The sequence below is a fragment of the Miniopterus natalensis genome, chromosome 15 (assembly GCF_054644295.1).
Source record: "Miniopterus natalensis isolate mMinNat1 chromosome 15, mMinNat1.hap1, whole genome shotgun sequence".
NCBI lineage: Eukaryota > Metazoa > Chordata > Mammalia > Chiroptera > Miniopteridae > Miniopterus > Miniopterus natalensis.
This window is the reverse complement of record NC_142095.1, coordinates 33,029,318-33,042,092: the sequence shown is the minus strand read 5'-3', so window position 1 is coordinate 33,042,092 and position 12,775 is coordinate 33,029,318. Positions and strand designations below refer to the sequence as shown.

The window sequence follows — 12,775 nt, the reverse complement described above, 5'->3', positions numbered from 1 at the left end:
GCACTTCTCTGTCCCCTCCACACTCCATCTTTTTTGTTGTTTTTCACAGTCTTTACATCTTTAGTATCCTTGTTTTCCCTGCACACAGACCTAGAGTCTGGCCTGAGTTTGAATCTGAGTTGTCCCACTTGTTACCTGGGTGACCTTGGGTACTGTGATTAACCTTGAGTCTCCTGCTGGGAATCATGCTGTCTCACAAAGAGAATGAGTCCATGTGCCCAGCGTGGGAGCTGTCCCGCAGTGTTAGCTCTTTTTCTCCTGCCCCTCTTTCCCCCCCTTGTTTTCCTGAAGCATCTTTCTCTCTCCTGAGGCTGCCTTCTTTTCCAAGCATCTTATCTTGTGCCTCCTTCTTTTGTTCCTCCCTCATAGCTGCTCCTCACCCCTTCCAAATCTCTTTTTACAAGGACTTATCGCATCTGCCAGGGCTACAGAGCTCATAAGCCAGCTCCTCAGAGGCCTCTGTGAACTCTGTTAGAGGCATTGACTTTGGCATTGAAATCGGCACATAAAGCCCCTTTGCACTCTCATTTTGAGACTCACTGGCGCTCCAGGACATTCTGCCCTTCATGCCATCTCCTCCACCCCCAAAGCAGGCCAGATTCTGCCTTCAGAGACTCTTCACAAAAGATGAGGCTGAGCCTAGTGGGGTCTGGATTTAAACCCTGGCCGTGTTTTGGCTTATACAACCCTCAGCTGGGAGGGTTGGTCTTCAGGGTGTGGGCTTTTCTCTTACCCCCATGAGACACTCAAGACATTAATGCTTTTTGCTGCAGCAGCCCCTCAAGACAAGGAGCCCCCCATGGCCTGGAGCCTCCTCTTCATCTTGGTGTGGGGGCATGAGGGGAGATGGTCGGTGGGGATGGTGGGTGGGGGGCTGAGGGGAGGGGGCAGCTGCTATATTTGAAACAAAGATGCAGGACAGCATTTCATATGTAACCATTATAATGTTTTTGCTGTTTTTATAATTCTTAACCCTTTTGGGGGGTGCTGGGAGGTGGGGTAAGAAGAGCTTCCATTTGTCCAGTAGATTGCATGATAGGGCATGGTTGTGTTGGCAGCAGCTGCTGGCAAGTCAGCAACAGCCAGCCCACATGTGCTGCCTGGGTACTAACTCAGGGGAGCCCATACCCCTGGGTCCCTGAGGGTCATGGCTCATCCCTGGCCAGTCTCCTCTGAGGCCTCTCCTCTGCCCTTCCCCACCCCCATCCCCACCCATTCTTAACCTTACCCATCAATTATTTTAAGACACCTCTGTTTACTGTGTGGCACCCAGGCAAAAGATGCTCCACAAATCCAACTGTTATATTTGGTAGATTAGACTTGACATTATTGTAAAAAAAAAAAAAAGAGAGAGAAAGAAAGAAAGACATTGATGCCTTAAAGAATAAAAACAAAAAACTGAGGCCTATTAAACAGCACTCTGTTCCTCTCCCTTGTCTTTGAGGTTCACAGCACATTAGCTTATTAAAGACTAAAAAGTCTTTGGTGAAAACACCTGTTTAATTTTATGTAACATGTTCATACTGACCTGATGTTCATTTTTAAAAATATATATATATTGATTTCAGAGAGAGGAAGGGAGAGGGAGAGATGGAAACATCAGTGATGAGAGAGTCATTAATCGGCTGCCTCCTACACGCCCTCCACTGGGGATCAAGCCCGCAACCCAGGCATGTGCCCTGATGGGGAATCGAACCTCGATCTTCTGGATCATATATCAGTGTTCAACCGCTAAGCCATACCTGCCCTGGCTGATGCTCCCTTTTTTTTTAGGAAATCAAACAGGGCTCTTGGATACCATGAGGGGTTCATGGACTGTACCTTTCATGATTACTGGGGAGTTTAAAAACTGCAAAGACTGCCTATCCGGTGTGGCTCAGTGGTTGAGTATTGACCTATGAACCAGGAGATTGAGGTTCAATTCCTGGTCAGCACATGCCCGGGTTTTGGGCTCGACCCCAGTAGGGGGTGTGCAGGAGGCAGCCGATCAGTGACTCTCGCATCATTGATATTTCCCTCTCTCCTTCTCTCTTCCTCTCTCTGAAATCAATAAGTATATATTTTTAAAATCCCCAAAATTGCAAAGACCATGCCTTGTGTGCATTTAATGGAGGTCCACCTGACTGGGGCAATGGCTGGAAGAGAAGGGCGGTGGGCATGTGGCTGGAGGTCAGCAGCCTTCTCCTGTCTGCCCGCTTCAGGCTTAGACCTGCCCCTCACAGCTCCTGAACAGTGCAGGCTCTGGGCTAAATGGTGGCTGCCCCTCGCCCCTGGTTCTCCTGAACCACTAAATCTGGGCACCCCCCAGGTCTACAAAATCTGATTCCTCTCCCTTCTGTGTTCTTTAATTTGTGTTCATGTAATCTCCTTGCCTCAAATAATTCCTCCCAGCTGTTCTTTCTTAGCCTCTCTCCCCGGGGTTCTTAGAGGCTGAGGGGCGAAGCTTGCGTGCTGGTCATCCTTTTCAATAGCTTGAGAATGTGGGTGTTGAATCTGAAGAGTTTGAAAAATCCCTGACTTACCTTCGTGCGTTCCCAGGAAGGAAACATGATCCCTTCCTTCCTCGTCCGAGCCTAAGTGCATTTGCCGGGCCTGCTAAGCCCTCTCTACCACCTGTTCCATTTATAGACCAGAATATCCAGCAGGGCGCCCCAACAGGGCTACTGTCCAGCAGAGGTTGACCGGGGGGTCTGGCTGCCCTTTCCAGGGCATTCTGCCACTTAGTTTCCTCTCTCTAGAGAAGGCTATCTTTTCATGTGTGCTACTTTTTGTTTCTTTAGATTTTCTTCTTCTGCTTCAATTTTTTGAAGCATATCATCTCTGAGGAGTTCTCTTCTCTGAAGACTCAGAGGTAAGGAGAGGCCTGCTTTCTCACTCTGGGGCCAAGATGCTCTGGGAAGGGCCACTGTAGGGCAGGCAGGGTCTCACTTGCCATCTTATCCTGGCCCAGCTTGCCTGCATGCTTGGCAGGCTGGCCTTTTCCTGCCTTCTCTCTGAGGCCAAGGTAGGGTCCCTGGTGAAGGCAAATGGGTAAAGTGGCACTTCTGCGTGTGACGCAGGGCTGGGGTCAGCCTGCAGTCATACTATCAGAAAGGTTTGGGGCCAGATGAGTGGTCTTGTAGCTAGAAGGACAGGTACTTCGCTGTAGGAAAAGCCGGCCCAAGGACAGGAGGACTTCTGATTGCCCACAACCCAGCCAAAGAAACCAATTCCTCTGCCTGAGTGGTTTGTTGCCCTCCCTGGACTACTGCAAGGTGTTTATGCACCACTCACTGTGCAGCCCATCACTACCAGCAGAGTCTTCTCCCAGTCTGGGAAATGCAGGAGTCTTGCCCACAATTGCCCTGTGAGAGCTGGTGTCTTTCCTGAGTTCCCTTGTCTTTTCCCTTGTCTTTCAAATTCAAGCTCCTAGTGTGTTTGGCCAGACTTGAACTCTTAGGGGCCAAGCTGACAGGGAGGAGGCAGGCTTTGCCTGCAGTGGGTCTGGCATTTTGCAACACTTTAGGTAGGACCTATCTCTATGAATTGCTAAGTGAGTTGGAGCTTCTTTCCCAAGTAGGCAGCATGAGGGTGGGAAGGGTCAAAGGAGACCCCAGCCCAATCTCGAATTCACCATTCTGGGTTCTGTTTACAGAAGGAAGAGTTTGCCAGCCCGGGATGCAGGCTTCACCCTGGAAGATATCTGCATGCTGAGTGAGTCATAGGCCCCAACAGATCTCCCTTCCTCTGCGCATCTTTCTGAGTATAAACCGCACAGGAATTGTTTGTTCTAGAAACTTTTTTCTCCGGTTATATGGTATGGAAGAGGTGGGGGACCAGTACTGGGAGAAGATAATGTGCTGAACTGATGGCATTGGCGTCTTTCAGGACGAAAGGACCGTGGCAGCACCACCAGCCTTGGCAGTGACTTCTCTCTGGTCATGGAGAGCTCCCCAGGAGCCGCTGGGAGCTTCACCTATGAGGCCATAGAGCTGGTCCCTGCAGGAGCGCAGACTCAAGCAGCTTGGTGAGGAGCCAGGCTGGAACTAAGCTTGCTCACAGCTGTGGCCTAGGGTCACCAGCCCCAGGGAGTCTCAGGAACAAAGGGGCCCCTGACAGTAGGGCTGAGAGCACAGCTCCATGCCCTGCTGTCTCTTCTGGGCCTTGGAGGCCAGCCATCTGGTTGGTGAGGGGCACTGCCTGTGGTGGCCCAGGAGCATAAAGGGCTGGGGCTGCCTGTGGGATCAAGGGAGAAGTGACAGTGCTGGGTGAGGGAAAGCTGAGTGTTAAAGGAACTCCCTGGGGAAGCTCCCGTGTATTATTTGCCTAGGAAATGGGGGGCCAGTTTAGAAAAAAAAGAAAACGAGGTGAGTACAAAATGATGATTGGGAATTGGGGACTTGTTTGAGTCAACTCTTTTGAGAATCAAGAAATCTGAGAACCTGATGTCTTTCTCCCTATACAAATGGCTCAAGATTTTGTATAACATTTGGAAGGAGGGGCCATTACTGATCTGTTAGTTAAGGATATGTTTTCTAGCATGTGCTCTGAGGCCAGTATCCGTTTTTTGGATGCCACAGTCCTTCGATGAAGACCCAGCTCTTGCTGCCCATGGCCAACAGCCCTACTCTTTCCACTGCAGGAGGAAGAGCCACTCATCCTCTCCACAGAGTGTGCTCTGGAACCGTCCGCAGCCCTCAGAGGACCGCCTGCTTTCCCATCAGGGGCTGGTAGAAGCCAAGTCTTCCAGCTCCTCCTCCTCGAACCATTCTGACAACTTTTTCAGGATAGGTAGCAGTCCTCTGGAGGTCCCCAAAGCCAGGTGAGGAGCTCCAAAGCCTTTAATGGTGGAGGTGGCTAGCCCTCCCCTCTTAATAAGGCTGGAGAGTTGGGTTCCAGCACATGAGGTGGTGCCTCAGGTGCAGCCTTAGGACAGGGTTCCTGGCATGCGGCCTGGTGGGCAGTGTACCCAGGAGGTTAGGGGAAATTGACAAGCTTGCGAACCAACTCACTATTATGAGGATGGGTTAATGATTGGGTACAGAGCAAGAGCTGGTTTGTAGAGTGGTTTGAGACTCCTTCCCAGAACCCTAGCAGGTGAGGAATTCAGAAGGTGTAGTGGTTGTGATGAGATGGGTAGAGAGTCAGGGCTGCCTTCACCCATTGCCTTTGGCAGATCTCAGCCCACCATCCACCCCCTTCCCTGTGGACCTCACATTCTCATTAAAGAGATGGATCTAGATATTTTGAGTCTCTTCTGGCTCTCACATTCTATGTCTGAATTGGTGGAGCAGTGAGGAGAACAGATAATAGGGAGCAGGCTACATGTGTGAGGCAGGGCAAACCTCAGGAGACTGCATACCTGGAATGAGAGCAGCTCAGCCATGATGGACAGGTGTGGCTGGATATGCTGCAGGAATGACATTTCCTAAATGAGATTGAAGCTGAGCATGGGCAGGGGCTTAGGTTTGAGGGATTGCTTTGCTTCCTAAGTCCTTTGAATTGCTTTGTTTTCTAAGTCCTTAGAAATGTCTGACCCTTCTGGAGAGAACAAAGCAGTGCAGGACTTAAGAGGACCCTAATAAATTCTAGAGAGAAACGGGCATTTAGCAGAAAGAGCATAAGCATTGAAGTCCATCCTGGATATGAGCCCAGCTTTGCCAGAGTTTTAGGCCTTTATTGTAATAGGCCTATACCAAGGAGCCCCAAAGTCACAAGCATATTAACAAGGAAAAACCCAAAACTTCTGGAACTCTCCTCTCATCACCAGCCTCTGGTTTTTCTCTATGGGCAGAAGCAGGCAATGAAAGAAGATGGGGAAGATCCCCTCCCCATGTAGGCAGAGCAGATCAGATGTAGAGCTCCAGACTGCACTGTCCAGATGGGTCTTAATGCACTTACCCCTGAAGGTGAGCCCTTCAACTTAGAGCACTAATGTGTCTGCCAGTGCTGTAGCTGAGTCTATTAAACAGAGACCACAACCCCTCTGAACCCACAGGAGGTTGGTTGGGGGCACTGAGCAGAGATGGTGTTGGGCAGCAAGCCTGCATACCTGTGCTTGTTCACAACTTCTGTGTATGCCAACTGCTGTGCCACCTTTGCATGCCCAGCTTTCCTGGGGCAGGTCCAGGGCTGCTGCAGCACTGTGTGACTCACCTTCTGGGCTGTAGCTCTTCCTCATCACTTCTGCCTCCTTTTCTGCCTGTGCAGTTTTGCTGGACAACTGGGAAGGAAACAGGAAGATTCCTGTTGACCTCTGAGGCCCTGTCCTGGTCTTCTCTCCAGTTGCTGGGGGCTCCCCTGCTGAGGCAGCAGTCTATCACCTCTTGCCATGCTCCAACTTTTTATTATTCCCTTCTTCCTGCCCAAAGAGCCTGCCTTCAAATCTTGTGATAGTTTCCCTGAGTCTTACCGGTGATTGTCCACCTGACTGGGTGGCTCAGACTCTTATGGCCAGCCCAAGATAGCAACCAAGGCCCCTCCCTCAGACTGAGAAGAGTCGGGGTATCCTCTGGCTTCTCAGCCCTGTGTGCCAGAGCCTGGCTGAGGCTGGGACAGCTGGACCAAAGTGGGACACAAAGCCTTGGAAAGGCGTGAGGTGGGCTGCTGGGAGGTGTTTGATGACTCTGCTGGGCTATTCTGGGAATGCCCACTTGGAGCCTGGCTGGGCTGGCCAGGCGACGAGGTTCTGGATTTTATGTTTATTTGCCAGAAGTTTTGAACGACTAGATTATTCAGATTTGGAGCATTCTAATTATGTATTTCCATTAACATTAAAATTAATTTAGTCTTTTTTATCTTAAAGTGCCTGAGGGATCCCATCATTAGCTTCCCTTCTTCTCTTAGGTAACAACAGCCAATCAGCTTTTTAATGCAATAGGGGGAACTATATGGAAAAAACCTTAGTAAAGCTATCTGTGGCAGCGAAAATTCCTCTCATAATGTGAATTCTCTGGGTTTCATGTGCTCCAAATTCCACAGCATATCTCTTAAAGCAGGACTTCCCTATAAAAGGAATTGGTAAAGCTTTGTTCAAAGAGAAGTAGATGTTGGGTTGGGAAGAAACTTCTGTAGGGGTACTACTTCTTACCCAGCCCTAACCCATACCCCTCACCAGGAAGACGTGGCCTATTTGCATTACTAGCTGCCACTGCAGCAGCTTCTAATTGAACTACATTTCTGGACCATTGTTAAATCTCTCATCAGCTACGGGGCTGGGGGTTGGGAAGAGGCAGGATCAGTGCTCCAAGCTCATATGCCTCCCCAAGCCATGGTTAATAAGTAGCCCAGCTCCTTGTCACCTTGGTCTCTGCTCCAGAGTCAGACATCTTTAGGCGTGTGGGGTTGCTAGCACAGCACTATCCATGCCTGAGGATGAAAGGTGCCATCACTGTGCCCAGCATGAAGCCAAGCTGCCTGAAGAGCATATCAACTTGGCTGAGGGTCACCCAGCAGCCTGGTTAAATAGCTAAGTAGCAGCGTAGGAACCAGCTCTGCTGCCCAGCTGGCTGCTCTTCCCCCATCTTCCATCACCTTCTAACTGCTTGTTATAAGCAGTGAGCTCTGTCCCAGGCTGTGTTGAATGAAGCAGAGAAGCCAGATTGCTTTCTGCAGTACATACGGTTCCTGTCCCATGTTTGATGTGTTCTGGCATGGGACCACAGCTCCAAACCAGGGATGAGTGTGAGAAGCCTAAAGGCATTGCCAGCTCGAGACCCTGAAGAGAAAACTTGGAGCACCAAAAGACCTCTTTGGACTGTTGCTGAAATTTAGAGGTCCCTGGTTGGGTCACATGCATGCCTGCTTGCATGTGCCAATGCTTAAATGCCAGGCTGGGAGAAAGTGATGTTCCTTTTTTCAAATGTGATAAATCCCGTTTTAGCCGTCTCTGAAGACAGTTGCTTTGTGAATTCAGGACCTTGTTGAACTGAAGCAGTCTTCCCTTAAGGCCCCATTCTTGGAGGCGTTCACTTGGGTAGAGGCTGTGAGATCATCTGGAGGCTTAGAGGTTGGTGGGGGTTTGGTGTGTAGATGAGGTGACACCCAGCCCCCTCAAAGTCTAGGATTCTAGATCTTGGCTCCAATATTCATTCCCTGCCTGACTTCAGGCATGTCAATTGATAGCTTTGAGACTCTAACTTCTTATCAGAGACTTAGGCAACTCCTAGGTCCTTCCTAGCTATGTACATTCTTCATCAGCCATCAACTCAGGTGCAAGTATCAGAAAACCCATCACAAATGGGCTTAAACAGTAAAGGAAAATATTGGTTCATATGGAGAAATACAGTGGAAAAGGCAGCCTTTGTTTTTTTTCCCTTGCCTTCTTCTACATGCTCTCTTTGTCTTCTGTCCAACTCTGCTAATGGTGGCCAGTCACTCCTGGGATACCCTGCTTCCTTCCTGACGTCCAAGGATCACATGCTGACCTCTTTTCCAACCATAGATCAGAAGCTCTGTGCTTAATTTCAGTTGGAAGTTATGTGTCCGTCCCTGAAGCAATCCCTGAGGTCCCTACCACCCGTTCGTCGTCAGGAAGAAAGAACAGTGTGTTACGGGGCTAGCGCTGCCTTTGGTCAGACCAGGTTTCTCTCCCAACGTTGTCACTTCCAGCTTTTTGACTTGGAAAAACCACTTTCCTTCTGAGCTCAGGTGTTTTGTTTGTTTGCCAGGCCTTGGTTTACATGTCTTGGTTTATGTGGCTTTAGAGGAGAATGGGGAGTTTTTACATAAGTGAATTTTAGAAATAAATGAAAATTTTTCCATATTGCCAAACCTTAGCCTATTTCGATGTATTTTTGACCAGCAGGGTTCTAAATGCATTACTGACTGCCCTGTTTTCCTTTGTTTTTTATTTTTCAGGTGTACAACCCAGTGGTTATACATTTATATAAATTGCAAAGTGATCATCCCACTAAATCTAGTACCCATCTAACACCATATGTAGTTATTACAATATTATTATCTTCCCTGTGCTGTACTTTACATCCCCATGACTATTCTGTAATTGCCAATTTGTACCTCTCAATCCCTTCACCTTTTTCACCTAGCCCCTCAACCCCCCTCGCATCTGGCAACTGTCAAAATGTTCCCTGTATCTATGAGTCTGTTTCTGGTCTACTTGTTCATTTATTTAGGTTATTAGATACCACATATAATTGAAATCATATGGCATTTGTTTTTCTCTGTCTGACTTATTTCCCTCAGCACAATACCCTCTAAGTCCACCCATGTTGTTGCTGATGGCTACATTTCATTCTCTTTTTTTATGGCTGAGTCATAGCCCATTGTATATAAGCACCATTTCTTCTTTATCCATTCATCTGTTGATGGACATTTAGGTTGCTTCTATATCTTGGCTGTTGTAAATAATGCTGCAGTGAACATATGGTTGTATATGTCTTTTCAATGTTGTGTTTTGGGTTTCTTTGGATAAATACCCAGAAATGGAATTGCTGGATCCTTCCTTGTCTCTTGTTATAGCCTTTGTTTTAAAGTCTATTTTGTCTGGTATAAGCATTGCTGCCCTAGCTTTTTGTTTGTTTGCTTCCATTTTCATGAAATATCTTTTTTCATCCCTTTACTTTAAGTTGTATGTATCTTTTGATCTGAAATGAGTCTGTTATAGACAGCATATATAAGGATCTTGTTTTGTTATCCATTCAGCCACTGTATGTGTTTTGACTGGAGTATTTAATCTATTTGCATTTAAAATAATTATTGATATGTATTTATTGCCATTTTTATTCATATTTTTTCTTTTTTTTCTTTTTCTTAAAGAAAACCCTTTAGCATTTCTTAGAATACTGATTTGGTGCTGATGAAGTCCTTTAGCTTATCTTGTCTGGGAAGCTCTTTATCTGTCTTTCTAAATGATAATCTTGGTTGTAGGTCCTTGCTTTTCATCACTTTGAATATTTCATGCCAGTCCCTTCTGGCCTGCAAAGTTTTTGTTGGAAATCAGCTGACAGTCTTTTATGGGTGCTCCCTTTTAGGTAACTAACTTTTTCTCTTCTTTTAAGATTCTCTTTGTCTTTAACCTTTTGCATTTTAATTATGAGCCTTGGTGTGGGCCTCCTTGGGTTCATCTTGTTTGGGGCTCTCTGTGCTTCCTGGACGTTTGTATCTTTTTTCTTCACCAGGTTAGGGAACTTTTCCATCATTACTTCTTCAAATAGGTTCTCAATTTCTTGTTCTCTGTCTTCTCTTTCCGGCACCGCCAAGATGTGAATGTTGGTACACTTGAAGTTGTCCCAGAGACTCCTTAAACTCTCCTCATTTTTTGGATTCCTTTTTCTTTTTGCTGTTCTGATTGGGTGTTTTCTGCTTCCTTATCTTCCAAATTGCTGGTTCGATCCTCTGCTTCATCTACTGTTGATTCCCTGTAATGTATTTTTCATTTCAGTTACTGTATTCATTTCTGACTGGTTCTTCTTTATGTTTTCTATCCCTATTTTTGTTTCCTATCTTTGTTGAAGTTCTTGCTAAGTTCATCTGCTCTTCCACTAAGTTCATTGAGCATCCTTATAACCCGAGTTTTGAACGGTGCATCTGGTAGACCGCTTGCCTCCATTTCATTTAGTTCTTTTTCTGGAGTTTTGTTTTGTTCTTTCATTTAGGACATATTTCTTTGTCTCCTCATTTTGGCTGCCTCCCCATGTTTTTTGCTGTGTATAGGTAGAGCTGCTTCATCTCCCAGTCTTAGTAGAATGGCCTTACATAGAAGGTGTCTTGTAGGGCTCAGTGGCGCAGCCTCCCCACTCACCCACGCTGGGCTCTCCAAGTGCATCCCCTGTGTGGGCTGTGTGCACCCTCCTGTTGTAGTTGTGAGCTCACTATCATTTTTTTTTCCTCATTTTTTTTAAAGAACATATTCTTTTTTTTTTTTTTTTTTACTATATCTTTATTGATTTCAGAGAGAGAAAGGGAGAAGGAGAGAGAGAAATAGAAACATCAGTGATGAGAGCATCGTCATTATTCAGCTACATCTTGCACGGCCCCAACTGGGGGGATGGAGCCTGCAACCCGGACACGTGCCCTGACCGGGAATCAAACCTCGATCCCTGCATCCTAGGTCGATGCTCAACCACTGAGCCAAGCCCGGCCAGGCGTGAGCTCACTATCTTGAATCCCGTCTTTGAAGTGGGAATAATGATCCTGGATTCTGTGTGTGTTTAAATGAGATAATGGAGTGAAATACCTGGCACATAGTAACTACTCATCTTTTCCATAAATGCTCAGTAAACTGTAGCTGTGATTAAGGATCTGTTCTTCTCAGTCATGTATCTGAGGGCCAATGGGACATGTCAGGGCACTGCCTGGTAGGTAAAAGGCCAGGCCAGATGTGTTTTTTCTTGCTTCAGCTGTGTGGGTTGGGCCAGTTCTGCTTGTATGGGTATATTTCTACCTCCTAAAAAGGACTATCTTAAAGACTCCTGCCTGGCCCTGCCCAGTGTGGCTAAGTTGGTTGGAGCATTGTCCCGTGCACTGAAAGGTCGTGGGTTTTATTCCCAGTTAGGGCACATACTCAGGTTGCTGGGTTTGATCCCTGGTCAGAGTGCGTACAGAGGGCAGCCAATCAATGTTTCTCTCTCTCTCCCATCCTCTCTCTCTAAAACCAATAAAAACATATCCTTGGGTGAGAATTAAAAAAACAAAAATAAAAAATATATAAAAGACAATTCTCTGAGTTGGACCACAGCAAGTATCTGGTAGGAGGTGGGGGAAAGTTGGGAGTTGCAGCTTTCTTGGTACTGTGAAGAGGGCCTAGGCCATATCCATGTAAGGGAGTGAAATGTTACCAGGAAGCCAACCTCTTAGACCCTCTGAGCCACAGGGATGTGAACAGATGACCTTAGAAGCAACATTGGCTCCAGTTCTGCAGTTTGAGGGTAGCTTGGCCTCATGTTTCCTCCAGCTCTGTAGATAGATGAGGAGGAGCTCAGGCTTCTCTTTTTTTGCTGCAGTGTTTATGCTTGAGAAAGGGCATGGGGCAGAAGAGTATGGGGTCTTATTAAAGATGGTTGAGTTACTTGTATACTGAGATTGACTTGAAGTTTTTCCTTTCACTGGGTAGGTATAGGTGCTCCCTTCTGGTGACCATTTCCTTTCATCTTTAGGTGTCCCTTTTAGCCAGCTAATCCAAACTGGCACTTATGAGCACCTCTCTGCTTAGCACGGTCCTTTGCTCTCAAACCCAGGAGCTGAATGGTGGTTTTGCAACCCTTTCTTTGACCAAAATCTCAAGTAGGAAGACTCATTTGGAGCCTGTATGCTCACTCTTGAAAAAGATGGCTGCTTGCTGAGATGGCTTCATGTCCCCTGGGATCATGTACCCTGTTGCTGTCTGTGCTACCTCCTCCATCCCACAGCTGTCACCTGGCTGCTCCAGGTGTGGTTCTTGCCTGGTAGTGCTACCTGCTGGACACTGGGGAAGTAAAGGGAAGTGACTAGCCTATGGAACCAGGAATCCTTACAGGGAACTTCACTAACTACATTCCATCTGTCCGCTATTTTCCCATTGGTGGTCTGAGCCTCTGAGAACCTTGGGGGAGTAAAGTTGGGGCATAAGAAACCCCGGTGGTCCTTTCTCCAGGAGTGCCTCATTCTGCCAGCCTCTTCTACTCAGCATCCCTTTCAGTCCCTCAACACTCTGGTGTTTAGGAATTATTATCCCACAAACCTCTAAAATGAAAAGAAACTACCCTAAAGTTTGAACAGTAGATGAGATTTGTGGATTAGATAGGCTTATCTTAGAGGGGTTGTGCTGACTGAAGGCCCCAGTATGACCTGGAGGAAG

General features: G+C 47.1%; 1 protein-coding gene across 4 annotated transcripts in view; it reads left to right on the top strand.

Moving 5' to 3' along the window:
- Nucleotides 1–12,775, top strand: part of MTMR14 (myotubularin related protein 14) — a 46,404-nt gene that overhangs the window by 28,286 nt on the left and 5,343 nt on the right. For all 4 annotated transcript variants that reach the window (XM_016209963.2, XM_087824988.1, XM_016209962.2 and 1 more), the window contains exons 14-17: nucleotides 2,781–2,851; nucleotides 3,635–3,693; nucleotides 3,868–4,006; nucleotides 4,622–4,801. In XM_016209963.2, the coding sequence (XP_016065449.1) occupies nucleotides 2,781–2,851; nucleotides 3,635–3,693; nucleotides 3,868–4,006; nucleotides 4,622–4,801 (449 nt within the window). The remainder of the gene's footprint in view (nucleotides 1–2,780; nucleotides 2,852–3,634; nucleotides 3,694–3,867; nucleotides 4,007–4,621; nucleotides 4,802–12,775) is intronic.